The sequence below is a fragment of the Moschus berezovskii genome, chromosome 4, assembly GCF_049115385.1.
Source record: "Moschus berezovskii isolate FMDL1 chromosome 4, NW_MosBer_1.0, whole genome shotgun sequence".
Classification (NCBI taxonomy): Eukaryota; Metazoa; Chordata; class Mammalia; order Artiodactyla; family Moschidae; genus Moschus; species Moschus berezovskii.
Window position 1 is genome coordinate 112,451,447 of NC_142463.1, and position 21,903 is coordinate 112,473,349.

Sequence of the window (21,903 nt, forward strand, 5' to 3'; positions counted from 1 at the left end):
ATCACACAGAGTCAGACATGAGTGAAGTAACTTAGCATGCATGCATGCATTGGAGAAGGAAATGGCAACCCACTCCAGTATTCTTGCCTGGAGAATCCCAGGGACAGAGGAGCCTGGTGGGATGCTGTCTATGGGGTCGCACAGAGTTGGACAGGACTGAAGCGACTTAGCAGCAGCAGCCCATTAAACAGAATGTTTTTTTTTTTTTAATCTTAACACTGATGTATATTTCATGAAGAAATAGTATATCTGTGGACAGAATGAAGCTTTTTGGTCATTTGCAGTGGGTAGCTGGAACAACGCATGTGCACCAGAACATCATCAGTGACACTATCAACAAAAATGGAAAGGGAAACAAGATGTTTAGAACAAACAAATTGTTTATGTACAGACAGTACCCTAGAAGCTTTTGATCCCTCTCAGTTCAACTTTCAATGAATGCATCCTTGTGATCCTGGCTAGACTGCTTTTCCCTTCTCTTTAACAGGCCCAGGAGCTGAAGGCCTACCTGCCTTGCCTTCACAAGTATCCCCACTGTGAAAAGATTGCAGAATTTACTCAAATGTTCCTCACTATGTTCCTAGAGAACACACAGACTTGGGCACAGAAGAAGTTGACAGAACTTTCACACAGTCTCACATCCCCCAGTCCAGTCTTTTGGGATGCTGAGCACTGGAGGGAAAGAAAAGTATGGCCAGAGATAACCGAGACAGTGACAGGCTGCTTCACAGGGTCTCTGTGAGCCACTGTGGGTACAGAGCTAGCGGTCTAAGGCTGATAATATGCCTGGAACATTCTCATAGTTTTCTGCAGCATCTTCAAGGTCACTATCTTCAATGTTGGCTTGCCCTGTGGAGTCATCTGGATGTGCCTTCTTCAAATCTGAATAGATGACTGTGGGTTCCTAGTGGGGAGGGGAAAAGCACAAACAGTTAATACCAAAATATAAGTAAGGAAGAGCAGAGGGGAAAGAAAGCCAGGAAATGTGACTCACCTTATCTTCCCAATGTTTCTTTGGTGAATTTGCTGTTGAATTGGAAGAGGAAAGAAAAGTATTAAACTGTGGGTAATATATTGTAACTTACAATATACTCACAACGCATTCTAAACCAATTTTTACTCTGCTGACTCATTTCCTAACTATCTCTTCTGATGAATTCTTTCAAGTCCTCACAGACCAAGTATTCTATCCTCACACACACACAATAAAGCCTTTCCTCTGCCTTAAAATGTCCAGAATGACTTTTCTGAAAATATCTTTCTTTCTCCACTGCTCATCACAACTATAGCAGAGAAGCCCTGCTATTTCTACCTCCCCACCTCTATTAGCACCTCTATGGCTTCCAACAACACAAAAGATGACTCTACACATGGACATCACCAGGTGGTCATTATGGAAATCAGATTGATTATATTCTTTGCAGCTGAAGATGGAGACGCACTATACAGTCTTCAAAAATAAGACCTGAAGCTGACTGTGGCTCATATCAGTTCAGTCAGTTCAGTTCAGTCACTCAGTCGTGTCCGATTCTGCGCGACCCCATGAATCACAGCACGCCAGGCCTCCCTGTCCATCACCAACTCCCGGAGTTCACTCAAACTCATGTCCACAAAGTCGGTGATCCCATCTAGACATCTCATTCTCTGTCGTCCCCTTCTCCTCCCGCCCCCAACCTTTCCCAGCATCAGAGTCTTTTCCAGTGAGTCAACTCGTCGCATGAGGTGGCCAAAGTATTGCAGTTTCAGCTTTAGCATCAGTCCTTCCAATGAACATCCAGGACTGATCTCCTTTAGAATGGACTGGTTGGGTCTCCTTGCTGTACAAGGGACTCTCAAGAGTCTTCTCCAACACCACAGTTCAAAAGCATCAATTCTTCAGCGATCAGCCTTCTTCACAGTCCAAATCTCACATCCATACATGACCACGGAAAAAACCATAGCCTTGACTAGACGGACCTTTGTTGGCAAAGTAATGTCTCTGCTTTTTAATATATTATCAAGGTTGATCATAACTTTCCTTCCAAGCAGTAAGTGTCTTTTAATTTCATGGCTGCAATCAGCATCTGCAGTGATTTTGGAGCCCAAAAAAATAAAGTCTGACACTGTTTCCATTATTTTTCCATCTATTTCCCATGAAGTGATGGGACCAGATGCCATGATCTTTGTTTTCTGAATGTGGAGCTTCAAGCCAACCTTTTCACTCTCCTCTTTCACTTTCATCAAGAGGCTTTTGAGTTCCTCTTCACTTTCTGCCATAAGGGTGGTGTCATCTGCATATCTGAGATTATTGATATTTCTCCCAGCAATCTTGATTCCAGCTTGTGCTTCTTCCAGCCCAGCGTTCCTCATGATGTACTCTGCATATAAGTTAAATAAGCAAGGTGACAATATACAGCCTTGACGTACTCCTTTTCCTATTTGGAACCAGTCTGTTGTTTCATGTACAATTCTGACTGTTGCTTCATATCATCAGCTGCTTATTGCAAAATTCAGGCTCAGATTGAAGGAAGTAGGGAAAACCACTAGGTCATTCATGTATGACCTAAATCAAGTCCCTGTGATTACACAGTGAATAGATTCAAGGGACTAGATCTGGTAGACAGAGTGCCTGAAAAACTATGGATGGACATTCATAACACTGCACAGGAGGCAGTAACCAAAACCATACCCAAGAAAAAGAAATGCAAGAGGCAAGGTGGTTGTCTGAGGAGGCCTCACAAATAGCTGAGAAAAAAAGAGAAATGAAAGCAAAGGAGAAAGGGACAGATATACTCAACTGAAAACAGAGTTTCAGAAAATAGCAAGGAGAGATAAGAAGGCCTTCTAAAGTAAACAATGTAAAGAAATAGAGGGAAACAAGAGAATGGGGAAGACTAGCAATCTCTTTAAGAAAATTGGAGATACCAAGGGAACATTTCATGCCAAGACAGGCACAATAAAGGACAAAAATGGCAAGGACTTAACAGAAGAGGAGGCACTACACAGAATATACAGAACTGTATGAAAAGCTCTTAATGCCCCCAGATAACCATGATGGTATGGTCACTCACCTAGAGCCAGACATTCTAGAGTGTAAAGTCAAGTGAGCCTTAGGAAAGATTGCTACAAACAAAGCTAGTGCAGGTGATGGAATTCCAGCTGAGCTATTTCAAATCCTAAAAGATGATGATGTTAAAGCACTGCACTCAATATACCAGCAAATTTGGAAAACTTAGCAGTGGCCACAGGATTGGAAAAGGTGAGTTTTCATGCTAATGTCAAAGAAAGGTAAGGCCAAAGAATGTTCAAATTACTGTACAATTGCACTCATTTCACATGCTAGCAAGATTTTGCTCAAAATCCTTCAAGCTAGGCTTCAGCAGTAAGTGAACCAAGAACTTCCAGATGTACAATTGCCAACACATGCTGGATCATAGAAAAAGCAATGGAATTCCAACAAAACATCTACTTCTGTTTCATAGACTATGCTACAGCCTTTGACTGTGTGGATCACAACAAACTGTGGAATATTCTTAAAGAGATGGGAATACAAGACCACATTACCTGCCTCCTGAGAGACCTGTATACAGGACAAGAAGCAACAGTTTGAACTGTACATGGAACAGTGGACTGGTTCAAAATTGGAAAAGGAATACATGAACTTTGTATATTGTCAGTCTCCTTATTTAACTTACATGCAGAGTACATCATACAAAATGCAGGGCTGGATGACTCACAAGCTGGAATCAAGATTGCTGGGAGAAATATCAACAGCCTCAGACATGCAGGTGATACCATTTAGTGGCAGAAAGTGAAGAGGAACTAAAAGCCTCTTGATGAAGGTGAAAGAGGAAAGTGAAAAAGCTGACTTAAAACTCAACATTCAAAAACTGAAGATCATGGCATCTGGTCCCATCACTTCATGGCAAATAGAGGAAAAGTGGAAGCAGTGGCAGATTTAATCTTCTTGGGCTCCAAAATCACTGGGGATGGTGACTGCAGCTATGAAATTAAAAGATGCTTGCTCCCTGGAAGAAAATCTGTGACAAACCCAGGTAAGTGTATTAAAAAGCAAAGACATCACTTTGCCAACAAAGGTCATTTAGTCAAAGTTATGGTTTTTTTTCCGGTAGTCATGTACAGATGTGAGAGTTGGACAGTAAAGCAATTCTTCTCTGGACACTGAAGAATTGATGCTTTCAAACTGTAGTACTGGAGAAGACTCTTGAGAGTCTTTGGACAGCAAGAAGATCAAATCAGTCAATCCTAAAGGAAATCAGTCCTGGAAGAACTGATGCTGAAGATGAAGCTGCAAAACTTTGGCCACCTGATGAGAAGAGCTGACTCATTGGAAAAGACCCCAATGGTGGGAAAGATGGAGGACAGGAGGAGAAGGGGACAACCGAGGATGAGATGGTTGGATGTCATCACCAACTCAATGGACATGAGTTTGAGCAAACTCAGGGAGATACTGAAGGGCAGGGAAATCTGGTCTGCCTCAGTCCATGGGGTCACAAAGAGCCGGACACAGCTTAGCAACTAAGCAACAACAACAATGTCTATATTGGTCACTTGGGAGAAGGAAGTAAATATGATTCACTTCTCTCTGCACAGAGAAATTGGGGGAGGCTTCTCCAATGGCAGCTTGGGATTCTAAGATCACAAAGACAATTCCCAGTAAGCCAAAGATTTGCAGCGTTAACACTGAGAAAATCCAGTGTGTGTATTTCTCCTATTCTTCCAAGAGACTATTTGGATTTTTTTCATTTACTTAATCACCCAATCATTCAGTGATTCACTGCATGCTTATTCAGTGAATAATGACCTCCTATTAAGCATTAGTTGGAGAAGGAAATGGTAATCCACTCCAGTATTCTTGCCTGGAGAATCTCATGGATGGAGAAGCCCAGTTGGCTACAGTCCATGGGGTCGCAAAGAGTCAGACACGACTGAGCGACTGAACTGAACTGAACTGAATCTATAAGGAGGAAAAAATGACACAAACTCAGTGCATATGATCAGAAATCTTACCAGTAAGGAGAAAAATACAGATGATAACAAATTCAACAAGTATTATAAGCACCAAGATAAAAATGCTTATTAAAATATGCTGCTGCCCCAAAGAGTAATCAGTTCCTCTCAGGTTTGGAGATATGGAGAGCTGGTGGGAATCATTGTGAATTCCATAGTGATAACTGAATTATGCCTTGAAATGTGACTAAGGTTTATAGGCCAACTAGAGGCAAGAACATTACAAGACAGATAAGAAGCACAAAATAGCTCAGTTTGATCAGGGAAATGCTGAGAGTTTAACATGGCTAAAGCAAGTACATAAGGCAGAGCTTAGAAGAAGGACAAAAGCATGGAGGGAGGCAAAGGTCATGCTTTAAAATGAAGAATCACTGAGGACAGTTAATCTAGACAATGATGTGATCAATTGTGCATCTCAGAGGGATCATGCTGGAAACAGATTGTTAGAAGGTTGGAAAGTTAAAGTCACTCAGTCGTGTCCGACTCTTTGCAGCCCCATGGACTATACATTCCATGAAATTCTCCAGTCCAGAAAACTAGTTGATAGCCTTTCCCTTCTCCAGGGGATCTTTCCAATCCAGGAACCCAGTGATCAAACCCAAGGTTGGAAGGAGAACAATATTGGAAATAAAGAGACCAGTTAAAAGAATTACAATTGTTTACTCACTAGATAATAAAAGGCTTAATTTAGTAATTATGTTCATTCATTCACTAAAAAAACTATTTGAGGGGGCCTATAGTTTTCAAAGCATAGTACTAGATGCTATTGACATATTAGCAAAGAAATACAGTATCTGTCCTTAAAGAATCTATGGGGTAATGATGGCAGTGTACACAAGTAAGAAGGAATACATATGATTATAGGATTTGTAATATAAGAAGAATAGTTAATGCCTTTCATGTTGGATTCATATTTGAGATGACTCTTTGATCAAAACTCCCTTGCTGGATCTGATAAAACACTGCCACCTTACCTCTACTAATTTCAAGTTTGTCTTACCTGAATTTTCTTTTGTATGTTGGGTGCTCCAGATCTGGCAATAAACCAGGTCGCTATCTCCAGGATTCACTGTGAAAGAATAGATTACAGTTGGCTATAGTCAAGACCTCACACTACAGACTCTTCTTCCAGTCACCAAGTTTATAACCACCTTCTATCCCTGACATAAGGTAATAAATGACGTTTTAAAACTGAATACGACTGAACCATGGGCTGTTGCTCAATCTCTCTTCCCTCCCTGATTCATTCCTGGAGCTCTCTGTCCCTTAGGAAGTCCTCACCATTGTCATACACTGGCTGCTGTTCCACTGGGTCTGGTGGCTCTTGAGGATTTGGGTTGGAGGTTCTGGAAGGTTCCTTAAACTCCCTGGGACTGTAACTGTAACGAGGGGATGAGAGAAAAAAGAGAAATGTATTTGTGGATTATATAGAATTTCAGGAAAATCAATACGCAGGAAGAGCCCAGCATGCTTATGTAAAATATCATGACTGCTTACTCTAAGAGTCTGCATGGCTCTTTTGAAAAATGTCGGAACTATGGTGCAAGATATAGCCAGGGCAACATTACAGAGAAGACCAGCTGAGGCAAGGTCAGAGGGCAAAGACTACACAGTTCAAGATCCCTTTGATAGAGTAAACACTTGTATTTATCTATTTTTAAAATTATTTTCAAAAGTTGAAATGCTTCAACATCAATTAAGAGAGGCTTCTACATTCCCTCAGAAATTGGCCTTTGTCTTTTTTTAAGGTCCCTTTCAGTTTTCTACCTCATATTATAATGATCTACCTTTCCTGTAAAATACTATGAAAGCTCTTCAGGAAATGTATTTTTTTCCAATTTCATTTCGTTCCACAGTTAACATTGTGAGTTGACCACTGCCAGCATTCAATCATAGTCTCCTGAATAAGTGTATGAGTGGGAAAATGAATAAGGGAATAAATAAATAAAGCCTTCAGAAAGATGATGTCATTAAGTGGTCAGTTCTCTGCTGGGGCACACTTAACGAAGAAGATAAATTAAGATGGATGGATAGTAAATAACATTAATTCCATGTATAAGTAAGTATTTTGTTGTTCAGTTGCTCAGTCATGTCTGACTCTTTGCAACCCCGTGGACTACAGCATGCCAGGCTTCCCCGCCCTTCACCATCTACCAGAATTTGCTCAAACTCATGTCTATGGAGTCTGTGATGTCATCCAACCATCTCATTCTCTGTCGTCCCCTTCTCCTCCTGCCTTCAGTCTTTCCCAGCATAAGGTCTATTCTGATGAGTCAGCTCTTCACATCAGGCGGGCAAAGTATTGGAGCTTCAACTTCAGCACCAGTCCTTCCAATGTATATTTAGGGTTGATTTCCTTTAGGATTGACTGGTTTGATCTCCTTTCAGCCCAAGGGACTCTCAAGAGTCTTCTCCAATACCACAGTTCAAAAGTATCAATTCTTTGGCACTTAGTCTTCTTTATACTCCAAGTATAAGTATGCTCATTCATAACTATGATTGAAAGTAGCCTTCCGAACCACATTTCAGTTCAGTTCAGTTCAGTCACTCAGTCATGTCTCACTCCTTGCATCCTCATGGACTGCAGCATGCCAGGCCTCCCTGTCCATCACCAACTCCTGGAGTCCACCCAAACCCATGTCCATTGAGTTGGTGATGCCATCCAGCTATCTCATCCTCTGTCGTCCCCTTCTCCTCCTGCCATCAATCTTTCCCAGCATCAGGGTCTTTTCCAATGAGTCACTTCTTAGCATCAGATGGCCAAAGTATTGGAGTTTCAGCTTCAGCATCAGTCCTTCCAATGAACAGTCAGGACTGATCTCCTTTAGGATGGACTGGTTGGATCTCCTTGCAGTCCAAGGGACTCTCAAGAGTCTTCTCCAACACCACAGTTCAAAAGCATCAATTCTTCAGTGCTCAGATTTTTTTATAGTGCAACTCTCACATTCATACATGACCACTGGAAAAACCATAGCCTTGCGTAGACAGACCTTTGTTGGCAAAGTAGTGTCTCTGCTTTTTAATATGCTGTCTAGGTTGGTCATAACTTTCCTTCCAAGGAGTAAGGTTCTTTTAATTTCATGGATGCAGTCACTATCTGCAGTACCACATTTATGTCATAAGAATTTGAAACTAAAAAAAAATTTATTGTTGTATAAGCTGCAATGTTGTGTTAATTTCAGGTGTACAGCAAAGTGAATCTGTTATAATATATACATATATCTACCCTTTTTTTGTCCTTTATCAAGCCCATCGTTGCATGAAATATTCCCTTGGTATCTCTAATTTTCTTGAAGAGATCTCTTGTCTTTCCTATTCTGTTGTTTTCCTCTATTTCTTTGCATTGATCGCTGAGGAAGGCTTTCTTATCTCTCCTTGCTATTCTTTGGAACTCTGCATTCAGATGCTTATATCTTTCCTTTTCTCCTTTGTTTTTCACTTCTCTTCTTTTCACAGCTATTTGTAAGGCCTCCTCAGACAGCCATTTTGCTTTTTTGCATTTCTTTTCCATGGGGATGGGGATGGTCTTGATCCCTGTCTCATGTACCATGTCACGAACCTCCGTCCATAGTTCATCAAGTACTCTATCAGATCTAGTCCCTTAAATCTATTCCTCACTTCCACTGTATAATTGTAAGGGATTTGATTTAGGTCATATCTGAATGGTCTAGTGGTTTTCCCTACTTTCTTCAATTTAAGTCTGAATTTGGCAATAAGGAGTTCATGATCTGAGCCACAGTCAGCTCCTGGTCTTGTTTTTGCTAACTCTATAGAGCGTCTCCATCTTTGGCTGCAAAGAATACAATCAATCTGATTTCAGTGTTGACCATCTGGTGATGTCCACGTGAAGAGTCTTCTCTCATGTTGTTGAAAGAGGGTGTTTGCTATGACCAGTGCGTTCTCTTGGCAAAACCCTATTAGCCTTTGCCCAGCTTCATTTCATGTTCCAAGGCCAAATTTGCCTGTTACTCCAGGTGTTTCTTGACTTCCTACTTTTGCATTCCAGTCCCCTATAATAAAAAGGACATCTTTTCTGGGTGTTAGTTCTAAAAGGTCTTGTAGGTCTTCATAGAACCGTTCAACTTCAGCTTCTTCAGCATTCCTGGTTGAAGCATAGGCTTGGATTACTGTAATATTAAATGGTTTGCCTTGGAAACGAACAGAGATCACTCTGTTGTTTTTGAGATTGCATCCAAGTACTGCATTTCAGACTCTTTTGTTGACCATGATGGCTACTCCATTTCTTCTAAGGGATTCTTGCCCACAGTAGTAGATATAATGGTCATCTGAGTTAAATTCACCCATTCCAGTCCATTTTAGTTCACTGATTCCTAGAATGTCGACGTTCACTCTTGCCATCTCCTGTTTGACCACTTCCAATTTGCCTTGATTCATGGACCTAACATTCCAGGTTCCTATGCAATATTGTTCTTTACAGCACTGGACCTTGCTTCTGTCACCAGTCACATCCACAACTGCGTATTGTTTTTCCTTTGGCTCCATCCCTTCATTCCTTCTGGATTTATTTCTCCATTCTAAAGGAGATCAGTCCTGGGTGTACATTGGAAGGACTGATGCTAAAGCTGAAACTCCAATACTTTGGCCACCTCATGCGAAGAGTTGACTCACTGGAAAAGACTCTGATGCTGGGAGGGGTTGGGGACAGGAGGAGAAGGGGACGACAGAGAATGAGATGGCTCAATGGCATCACCAACTTGATGGACATGAGTTTAAGTGAACTCCGGGAGTTGGTGATGGACAGGAAGGCCTGGTGTGCTGTGATTCATGGGATCGCAGAGAGTCGCACATGACTGAACTACTGAACTGAACCCTTTTTTAGCTTCTTTTTCCATGTAAGCCATTACAGAATATTGAGTAGAGTTCCCTATGCTATACAGTAGGTCCTTATTAGTTATCTATCTTATTGATACATATTGTAATGTGTGTGTGTCAATCCTGTTCTAATTTATCCCTCCCCACCAAGCATTTGAAAATTCTAATAGGAAATCAGTAAAATACTTTTAAATGCACGTAGTTTCATGTTCTATCCTGGAAACATAAATTAAAAGAAAAGGCTGGCAGCACCAGAAGCAGAAACCTTACCTGGGTGTTCCAGTGGTGGAAAGTCTTTCTGAAAAACAACAAAGGAACATTGATGATAAGTGATCTGTGTGGACAATGTGCTATATGTTAGAATGTCCTTTCCCAGAAATCAAATTCATCCTAGATTTCAGCTATGGCAAATCTTTGAGAACATCTGGCTCCACCCCATGGGTCATGTTATAGAGAAGGAAGGTGGGATCTGAAGAGCTTTTTGCACAGAATCACAATTATTCTCAGTCATTCAATCAATAGAATGAACTCTACATAGTTTGTAACTGAGTAGCAGAAGAGAGACAACTTAATGTTTAACTCTAGGCCAAGTGCTAACCCTACTCCCACTTCTCTATTCTGACTGCAGCCCCATGAGGTGGAGACAAGGAGACTGTAGCTTAGAGAGGGGTTAAAATTAATGCTGAATTGTTACACAAGTATGATTCAATGGGACTACAAGACTCTTGTAGTCAGACCTTCCTTTATCTATGACCTTGCAAGTCCATTTCAACAGCATTTGGTGCATATTGTTTTCTCCATATCGCTTCTTTCCTTCCCTTTCACCTAATTCCAATTTATCCTTCCTCCTCCAGAGCTTCCTCTGATGCACATAGGACCCTGCTATATTAAAATTACCATATTGCATTGTAATCATCAATTTCTGTTTTTGCCTCTAACACTGCTTCATGAAAGGCTGTGTTACTTGAAGGTACAAAACTCGTCTTAATTATTTTTGTATTTCCTGTGCTTAGAAGTTTGAAAATATTTAATAAAGATTTGCTAAACAACTGAAAAAATTAAACTATGTACTACAAGGACTAGAAAACAAGTTGACAATTACCTGAAGTGAAGTGGAGTGGCTCAGTTGTGTCCAACTCTTTGGGACTCCATGGACTGTAGCCTGCAGGCTCCTCCATCCATGAGATTTTCCAGGCAAGAATACTGGAGTGGGTTGCTATTTCCTTCTCCAGGAGATCTTCCCGACCCAGGGATTGAACCCGGGTCTCCTGCATTGTAGGCAGATGCTTTACCATCTGAGCCACAAGGGAAGACAATTATCTAATTGGTGATTAAATGTAATCCTAACCTGGAAGCCTACTCCATCAGCCTTAAAAATATATCATATTTCCATCAACACTGCAATATTGAAGTCTTTCTGACCTGTCCAATACAACCCTCCTGCTAAGCTTCCCATCTCTGCCCTTTACCTTTTGCCTATGATTCTGTATCTGTCTGGAGAAGGCAATGGCAACCAACTCCAGTACTCTTGCCTGGAAAATCCCATGGACGGAGGAGCCTGGTGGGCTGCAGTCCATGGGGTCGCGAAGAGTCAGACACAACTGAGTGACTTCACTTTCACTTTTCACTTTCATGCGTTGGAGAAGGAAATAGCAACCCACTCCAGTGTTCTTGCCTGGAGAATCCCAGGGATGGCGGAGCCTGGTGGGCTGCCATCTATGGGGTCACACAGAGTCGGACACGACTGAAGCGACTTAGCAGCAGCCGCACACTGTATCTGTCTCACTGGGCTTAGAGAACACAGGTTATTGCCCAAAGTAGACATATTCAGGCTTGTGCGTGTGCTCAGTCACTCAGTCATGTCCAACTCTTTGAGACTCTATGGACTGTAGCCCACCAGGCTCCTCTGTCCATGGGACAGACTCTATGGACTGTAGCCTGCCAGGCTCCTCCATCCATGAGATTTTCCAGGCAAGAATACTGGAGTGGGTTGTCAGTTTGTTCTCCAGGGGATCTTCCTGACCCAGGGACCGTACCCATGTTTCCTGTGTCTCCTGCATTGGCAGGTGGATTCTTTACCATTGAGCCACCTTTACATGCCACAGAAGAAGACTGATTCATGCCTGCAGACCCTGTCTTCGGGAACCAGGTGTCCTGAGTTAAACTAAAGGCATGTAAGTGGGACCCTGGCCTGTATCTCTCTCCTCTGGAATTGTAACCTCATCAATCAACAACCAATATTCTTACTTGTAGAGAGGTTATCTCGGAGAAGGCAATGGCAAGCCACTCCAGTACTCTTGCCTAGAAAATCCCATGGACAGAGGAGCCTGGTAGGCTGCAGTTCATGGGGTCGCTACAAGTCAGACATGACTGAGCGACTTCACTTTCACTTTTCACTTTCACACATTGGAGAAGGAAATGGCAACCCACTCCAGTGTTCTTGCCTGGAGAATCCCAGGGACGGGGGAGCCTGGTGGGCTGCCGTCTCTGGGGTCGCACAGAGTCGGACACGACTGAAGTAACTTAGCAGCAGCAGCAGCAGCAGAGAGGTTAACTAAGTTCAGGGTGCATCTGAGAGTCAGACTATCTGTTCATTTGCCTGAAGGAAAACAGACCCAAAATGTGGCTATTTATAAATAAGCTAATATTCACTGAAAATATTTTGGCCAGGCACTGGGCTCAGCAGTTTACATAGATTGTCTCATAGGGCCTATAATGTAGATATTATTATCATGACCATCAAAGAGCTAAGGAAACTGGGGTTTGGAGGGCATTACATTACCAGAATGCTAATCCAAGCAGTTATAGAGCTAATAAATATACCACTCTTTTTGGTAACTTGGAGGAAACAATTAGGCTTAAGGAGCAGAATTCTTCATTTTTAGAAGAATTTGGAAGGCCTGAGCTCTTCCCTGAGAAGACTGGTCAGTAATGAGAAGGAAGACTTTGCTTGGAGGGAATTACAGTAGGCAAGATTTTGAGCTGTGATAGGCGGAGACCCTCTGATTGGTAGCCTGTCAGAATTTCTTAGTCATGTTTGATATTCAAAACAGCAATCTACCCTTAGTCTGGAGGGCAGAACCTCCTGGGCCTCTGCCCTCATGGACCACATAAAACGATGATTGGTAATCTTTCCTTCTCTTGTGTTATTTGGTGTTGTACTGACAGCAATCTGTTTTTGTTTTTTAATATTATCAACTGAAATACTGAGGTTCTCATGTCTGCATGTCTAGTATATTACTGATTAATAAATGAAATCCAGACAGGCAATGACATAGAAAAGTAACTTTTTAAAGTAGGAGGTACAACGAGCATTTTACAAGTCACCAAGATGTAATGGGAGCTTCCCTCATAGCTCAGTGGTAAAGAATCTGCTTGCAATGAAAGAGACCTGGGTTCAATCCCTGGGTTGGGAAGATCCCCTGGAGAAGGGAAAGGCTACCCACACCAGTATTCTGGCCTGGAGAATTCCATGGACTGTATAGTCCATGGGGTCTCTAAGAGTCAGACAAGACTGAGTGACTTTAAAAAAAAAGATGTAATGGAGAGAATATGGACTTAAGGGCTAGGGAGACCCCAGTTATGCCCTAAATCTGACTCTTACTAGATATACATGAATCTAGAAAGGTTGTTAAGTACCCTAATTCTTCATTTCTTCATCTTCAATATAGTTATAACAATAGTGGTTGAATTGAAGTCAAATGTACACAAAACTGTTCACATTAAAAAATCACATATAATAGATTCCAAATGAATGGTAGATTTTATGATGAGTGCTATCAGGGTTACACTCATTGCATTGGTCATATAAATGCCCTCTTCCAACAACCCAGAGAAGATTCTATACATGGACATCACCAAATGGTCAATACCAAAATTAGATTGATTATATTTGTTGCAGCCGAAGATGGAGAAGCTCTATACAGTCAGCAAAAACAGGACTGGGAGTTGACTGTGGGTCAGATAAATAGCTCCTTATTGCAAAATTCAGACTTAAATTGAAGAAAGTAGGGGAAACCACTAGACAATTCAGGTATGACATAAAACAAATCCCTTACAGTTATACAGTGGAAATGACAGATTCAAGGGATTAGACCTGATAGACAGGGTGCCTTAAGATCTATGGACACAGACATTTGTGATATGGTACAGGAGGTAGTGATCAAGACCATCCCCAAGAAAAAGACATGCAAAAAAGGCAAACTGGTTGTCTAAGGATGCCTTACAAATAGCTGAGAAAAGAAGAGAAGGGAAAGGTAAAGGAGAAAAGGAAAGATATACCCATTTGAATGCAGAGTTCCAAAGAATAGCAAGGAGAGATAAAAAGCCTTCCTAAGTGATCAATGCAAAGAAATAGAGGAAAACAATAGAATGGGAAAGACTAGAGAGCTCTTCAAGAAAATCAGAGATACCAAGGGAACATTTCATGCAAAGAAGGGCACAGTAAAGGACAGAAATTATATGGACCTAATAGAAGCAGAAGATATTAAGAAGAGCTGGCAAGAACACGGAAGAACTATACATAAGAAATGTTAATGACCCAGATAAGCACGATGATGTGATCACTGGACTAGATCCAGACATCCTGGAATGGGAAGTCAAGTGGATCTTAGGAAGCATCCCTACAAACAAAGCTAGTGGAAGTGATGGAATTCCAGCTGAGATATTTCAAATCCTAAAAGATGATGCTGTGAAAGTGCTGCACTCAATATGCCAGCAAATTTGGAAAACTCAGCAATGGCCACAGGACTGGAAAAAGATCAGCTTTCATTCCAATCCCAAAGAAGGGCAATGCCAAAGAATGTTCAAACTACCACACAATTGCATTCATCTCACACACTAGCAAAGTAATGCTCAAAATTATCCAAGCCAGGCCTCAACAGTATGTGAACCGTGATCTTCCAGATATTCAAGCTGGATCTAGAAAAGGCAGGGGAACCAGAGATCAAATTTCCAATATCCGTTGGATCATCAGAAAAGCAAAAGAGTTCCAGAAAAATATCCACTTCTGCTTTATTGACTATGCCAAAGCCTCCGACTGAGTGGATCACAACAAACTGTAGAAAATTCTGAAAGAGATGGGACTACAAGACCACCTTACCTGCATCCTGAGAAATCTGTATGATGTGAAATGATGCCATTGACTGACCTGAAAGTAGAAGTAAGAAGACATGCTTAACCACCATCATTAAGATGGGTTTTCATTAAACTGAGATCCAATTATTTGTTTATTTGCTTGATTTTCAGTTTGAGCCCTAAAAAATGGAAAACAGAATCATTTGGTCTGATAGAAAAGGAGAGTTCATGTTATACCAAAGAGAAAGACAGAAAGTAAAGGATTAATAGTTCCAAATATAAAGTCTTGAAACCTTATAAGCACCCAAAGCACTTAATAAAACAGTCCATACATCCCAAGATTTCTGATCCACAAAAAGCATTCAGAGAGAAAAATTAAAGCAGTCAGATAAGAACAAAGCCAAGGATGACGGCAGGTTTCCTGTCAGAAGCCATGCACACAGGAAGACAGTTCAGCAACATCTTTTAAATATTGAAAGAAAAAAGTTGTCTTCAACTTAGGATTCTATGCCGGTAAAAATAGTTCTCAGAAATGAATGCAAAACTAAGACTTTTATAGTCATACTGAAGCTTAGATAGTTAATCACTAGCAGACCCATCCTACAAGAAATCTTTTAAGCAGAAAAAAAAAGATGATATTAGATGAAAATATGGATACACCTAAAGGAAGGAAGAACACTGAAGTGTTAGTTGTATGAGTAAATGTATAATATTCTTAAATTACATGTAAGCTTCTTTTAAAAAATAACTGATTGTTTACAAAAGTAATAACAATGTACCAGGGAAGGGAGAAATGGAGTATACAATGATAATATCCTTATGCTATACATGCAGTGACACAATGTCACTTGTGAGTAGACTGATGAGTTAGATATGTATATCATATACCTTAACATAACCACGAAAATAACAAAACAAAGAGTTATATAGCTAATAAACCAACAAAGGAAATAAAACTGAATCATGGAAATACCCAAGAGGGTAGACAAAAAAAGGAAATGGAAAACAAAGAACAGATAAGACAAGCAGAGAGCAAATAGGAAAATAATAGACATAGGAACAAAATTGTATAGACAAATCATATTAATGTAAATGGTCAAATTTGTTCAAGTTAGAAAGTCGAAAGAGACTGCCATATTAGATAAAAAACAGAATTAATTGTATGCTATCTATAAAAATATGCTTTAAATATAGAAGCACGAATAGGTTAAAATTTTAAAGAGTGGAAAAAAGAAATATCAAGCTAACATTAATTATATGCATACATGTTCAATTGCGTCCAACTCTTTATAACCTCATGGGCTGTAGCCCTCCAGGCTCCTCTGTTCATGGGTTTCTCCAGGCAACAATACTGGAACAAGTTGCCATTTCCTGCTCCAAGGGACCTTCCCAGCCCAGGGATCAAACCCACATCTCTTGTGTCTCCTGCTTTGGCAGGCAGATTCTTTACCACTAAGCGCAACATTAATTATATAGCTTTTTATTCCTGGTAGTATAATTTACCTTGAAATATATTAATATAGGCTCCTCTTTCCATGGGATTTTCTACACCAGAATACTCCAGGCAATCTTCCCAACCCAGAGATCAAACCTGGGTCTCCTGCATTACAGGCATATTCTTTACTATCTGAGCCACCAGGGAAGCCCTATAGTTAATACAACATTAATTAATTTTTTATTAATATCAAATAGTGTTTCAGGGTTAAATGATACCACCAGGAATAAAAAGGTCATAAAGTCATAAAGGATAGCATGGTCATTTCATCAAAAACACATAACAGTGATAAATATTTGTGCACCTAATAATAGAGTTTCAAGATATATGAAGCAAATCTGATAGAACTGCAAGAAGAAATTAAAAAACCCACAATTATTGTTGAAGATTTTAATATCCTTCTCTCAGTAATCAATAAAGTAAGAGAAAAATCAGTACAGATATCCAAGACTTCAGCAACACTATCAATCAAATTCACCAACAAACTCATGCTACAAGAAATGTTAAAAAGAAATCCTTCAGGCAGAGAGAAAATGATACCATGTAGATGCATATATGTATAAAGAGGAATGAAGGATTCTGGAGGTCGTAATTAAACGGATATTACCTTGACATCCAGCCAGAAAAAGAAATGATAAGAAATAAAGCTCCCAAACCAATATCCCTTATGAACATAGGTGCAGACATTCTTAACAAGATTTTAGCAAATCAAATTAAAAAATTATAACCAAGTGAGGTTAAAGCCAGAAATGCAAAGCTGTTTCAACATTCAAAATTCAAAATCTGTATCAGTAGACTAGAAAATAAAATCATATGATTTTCTCAACACTGAAAAAGCATTTGTCATTGTTCTATAAAAAGTGGCAGTAAATTACAATTAGTAGGGACTTCTTCAGCCTAATAAACAGTAGCTACAAGAAATCCACAGCTAAGATTATCATATGTAAACGGTGAAAGTTCAAATACTTTCCCCTCCCTAAGCTCAAGAATAAGACAAAGACTTCTGTTCAACATCATACAGGAGGTTCTAGCCAGTACACTAAAGGAAAAAGAAATAAAAGGAATCGAGATTGGAAAGGAAGGCATAAAATCATCTTTATTCATAGATGACTTGATCATCTATGTAGAAAATCTGATGAAACTGACAAAACTAATACTAGAACTAATAAGTGTGTTTAGCAAAGTTGTAGGATATGAGACCAATATAAAAAAATCAATTGAATTTTGATATAGTAGCAACAAGGGACTTCCTTGATGGTTCAGGTGTTAAAGAATCTGCCTGGAATGTGGGAGACATTCAGTCCCTGGGTTGGGAAGATCCTCTGGAAAAGGAACTGGTAATCCATTCCAGTATTCTTGCCTGGAGAATCCCATGGACAAAGGAGCCTGGTGGGCTAGAGTCCATAGGGTCACAAAGAGTTGGACATGGCTGAGCAACTAACACACACACAGTAGCAACAAACAATCAGAAACTGAAATTTTAATTTCATTCTCAGAATATCTTAATTTTGTCTAAATATCACTATATTTAAATGGTATTTAAATATATACGAGTTTATGGATTGTACCTATGGCTATTGTTTATCTCTGTTGTTGTTACAGATGAAGGACTTTCTCTTTCATTCTTTTTATTTTCAGTAAGCTTTGGACTGAGATTGGAACAGTAAATACTTAACTTTCTCATTTTTAAATGGAAACAAAACTCTATTCTCTGATCTAAAATTCAAATGAAACACATGAAATAACAACTTCATTAAGGAATTTGTTTTGCCTTTTTATCTCTGCCAATCTGTATGATCTGTACTTGGAAAAGGATAATCAACCTTTGTAGGGTGCACTACACAAGTCGAAATAATAATAGCAATGGCAAAAGTCACATCAAAGAGTAAGTTATAGCCACTTACCTGAATTCCTTTGGGCCCTGAAGTGATGCACCAGAGCAGCAGTGGCAGCAAGGCCAAGGGTGCTCAGTATCCCTGCGGTGACCCCCTCGGTGATAAGGGCTGTTTTGTTACTGGATGGTTCTAAGTGAAGAGACCTGTACTTGAGTTCAGTGCCAAATATATTTCATCCAGACAAAAACTATGTAGGTACGGGACTAGCTATATATTGGGACTAGCTATATATTAGGACAGGCTTTTGCCAGGTTCTGATTTCTCAGTTGGAATCATTTCCAGTATAATTTATAGTTTTCAAAATAATAGCACAGGGAGAGTGATTGCCAGAATCTAACATTAAAATTTATTTCTTTTCCCTCCCCTGTCCCCATGAAATCAGTACCAATCTCCAGAAGCCCCAAGCCTTGGTTTCATGTTAACAACTCTTTGACATTGGGAGGATTTGTACAGTCTATTGGAGAAATGTTTTATTGACTATAAATGTAACCTGTGGCCCGGGTACCACCAACCTACCTTTGATGCTGAGTATCACCGTCTCACTGTGCTGTACCCCTAGGCCATTGTCAGCCCCACAAGAGAAGTTTCCAGAATGCTCTGCCGTCAGAGTGAAGTTGAAGGATGCTCCTCCTCCAAAGAGGACCTCTCTGCTCCCCAGCGTGACATTCTTGTGATAAAACCAGTACAGGATCGGGGGAGAGCCTCTTTGGGCCTCACAGCGAAGCTCTAACACATCTCCTGCCACAGCCTGGGCCCCAGAAGGACTGAAGGTGAAGACAGGATGAGACACTGGAGCTGAAAGAGGCAATGTGGCTTCTGAGCAGTCTTGGTTAGGCATGTACGAAATAATTTAATAAAGGAAATATCCAGCATAGTTCAGGAGTAGGAGCATGGGCTTGGAATTCAGGACAACCTGAATTTAAATTCCATCTCTGCTCTTTATTAATGGCACAGACAGGATTTAAACTCAAGTTCCTTGGTGGCTCAGATGGTAAAGAATCTGCCAGCAGCGCAGGAGACCCAGGTTCAATCCCTGGGTCTGGAGAAGGGAATGGCTATCCACTCCAGTATTCTTACCTGGAGAATTCCATGGACAGAGGAACCTGGCAGGCTACAGTCCATGGGGTCACAAAGGGTTGGACACAGCTGAGTGAATAACACTTTCACTGCTCTTTATTAGCCCTGTGATCTTGATGTTTTAAAACATTTTACTTTCTCCAAGTCTCAGTCTATTCCTTTGTAAAGTGGAGGTAATAGTAAGAATCACGTATGTAAAGCACTCAATAAATGCTAGCTACTGTTGCTGAGAGGAATGATTACTAAAAGCAAGGTTTGTTGCTCCATATTATTAATTCCTGAGACTTAGCTTTAAACCTAGACATTCACACTTATTTGAAGTATCCCCTACTCAATTACCTTGCTTTATTCTTCTACTAGCATCTAGCAACCTGTTATGTGTGAATGTATATATTCATCATTGCTATATATCTGATTCCCCCAAAAGAATGTAAGCTTCATAAGAATGAGAACTTAACTCTTTGTTATTTTTGTATTTCCAACTGCTAGAATCTTGCCTTGGCATGTCATTCAGTTCAGTTCAGTTCAGTCGCTCAGTCGTGTCCGACTCTTTGCAACCCCATGAATCACAGCACGCTAGGCCTCCCTGTCCATCACTAATTCCCGGAGTTAGACTCCGGAATTAGTTCTCAGACTCATGTCCATCGAGTCGGTGATGCCATCCAGCCATCTCATTCTCTGCCGTCCCCGTTTCCTCCCACCCCCAGTCCCTCCCAGCATCAGTCTTTTCCAGTGAGTCAACTCGTCATAGTTTATCAATAATTGGTGAATAAGTGGATAAGTAAATTAATCTATTTTGGCGTCAAAATATCCAGATACAGCAATAGCAACAAAGATTTCCATTTTAATTTGTGATTATAGAAATAGGGAAGCAAGGAAAAACAGAAAATCATTATGTTTTAAAGTAATATATGGAATTATTCATCAATAATCAATTAATGTGAAATGTGAACTGTAAGATTGCTGATTCTGTTAAGGTGTGAGGAAACCCAGGTAAACCAGTCTGTGTGCAGTGCTTTCGATATAAACTGTGTGCTTCAATGGCAAGAGGAGTTTGGCAAGGATCTAGAGCTCAGCTTTGCATCTGAGATTGGGTAAAGGAGAGGGGTAATGGAGACCATCAGTTAAATGGGAATAATTCAGCTCAAAAATGTAAGGCAGCTGGCTCCAGTGATCTCATCTGGGTAGAAATGCCAAGTCGTGCTTTTGTAAAATTCAAACAGATACCTTGGGTTTTGCCCTTCTGTATATCCTTTACAATATACAAATGTTAAGGGCCAAATGCTAAGGGTCTCAGGGGTAAATCTTTATATGTTTGTGCATCTCAGTGTGCTTTTTCACCCGTGTCACCACTTCATATATTTTATTCAATTTTTATTGCTGTAAAATATACATACATACCTTTAAATATTCCACCAAAAACCTTTTAAGTGTATAGTGAAGTGGTATAAATACTTTCATAACACTGTGAAACCAACACCATCATCAATTTTCATAATTTTTTTCTTGTAAAACTGAAATTCAGTTCAGTTCAGTTTAGTCGCTCAGTCGTGTCCGACTCTTTGTGACCCCATGAATCACAGCACACCAGGCCTCCCTGTCCATCACCAACTCCCGAAGTTCACTCAAACTTATGTCCATCAAGTCGGTGATGCCATCCAGCCATCTCATTCTCTGTCGTCCCCTTCTCCTCCCACCCCCAATCCCTCCCAGCATCAGACTCTTCCTGTGAGTCAACACGTCGCATGAGGTGGCCAAAGTATTGGAGTTTCAGCTTTAGCATCAGTCCTTCCAACGAACACCCAGGATTGATCTCCTTTAGAATGGACTGGTTGGATCTCCTTGCAGTCCAAGGGACTCTCAATTACATACCCATTAAACAGTAAGTAAGTACCTATGCTCCTTCTCCCCAGCCCCTGACAAACATCAGTCTACTTTCTATGATTTTGATTACTCTGAATATATTATATAAGTGGGATCATATAGTATTTGACTACTTTTGACTGGTTTATTTCACTTACCATAATGACCTCAAGATTTATCCATGTTGGTGCATGTATCTGAATTTTCATTCTTTATAAATCTAAACAAATTCCATGTCATGTGTATACTACATTTTGATTACCTATTTATCTTTTAATGGACACTTGGGTTGTTTCCATGTTTTAGCTATAATGAATAATGTTCTGTACATGAGCATACAAATGTCTTTGTGAAAATATATTTTCAATTTTTTCTCTCTTTTTTGGGGGGAGGGGAGGGAGTATCCAGAAGAACAATAGAATGGGGAAGACGAGAGATCTCTTTAAGAAAACTGGAGCTACCAAGGGAATATTTCATACAAAGATAGGCACAATAAAGGACGAAAATGGCAAGGACTTAACAAAAGCAGAAGAGATTAAGAAAATGCAGCAAGAATACACAAAAGAACTATACAAAAAAGGCCTTAATGACCCAGATAACCATGATGGTGCGATCACTCATGTAGAGCCAGACATCCTGAAGTAAGAAGTCAAG

At 40.2% G+C, this 21,903-nt stretch overlaps 1 protein-coding gene across 14 annotated transcripts in view; it reads right to left on the reverse strand.

The window, feature by feature from the left end:
- Nucleotides 1-340: 340 nt before the first annotated feature.
- Nucleotides 341-21,903, reverse strand: part of LOC129540952 (Fc receptor-like protein 3) — a 46,305-nt gene continuing 24,742 nt past the window's right edge. For 4 of the 14 annotated variants that reach the window (XM_088835918.1, XM_088835917.1, XM_088835925.1 and 1 more), the window contains 8 exons: nucleotides 18,826-19,104; nucleotides 18,319-18,438; nucleotides 14,945-14,992; nucleotides 10,114-10,177; nucleotides 6,292-6,389; nucleotides 6,011-6,079; nucleotides 995-1,026; nucleotides 341-904 (listed from right to left, as the gene is read on the reverse strand). In XM_088835918.1, coding sequence (XP_088692044.1) covers nucleotides 761-904; nucleotides 995-1,026; nucleotides 6,011-6,079; nucleotides 6,292-6,389; nucleotides 10,114-10,177; nucleotides 14,945-14,992; nucleotides 18,319-18,438; nucleotides 18,826-19,104 — 854 coding nt within the window. In that variant the 3' untranslated portion in view covers nucleotides 341-760. The other 10 variants (XM_088835929.1, XM_088835919.1, XM_055402523.2 and 7 more) reach the window with 9 other exon arrangements.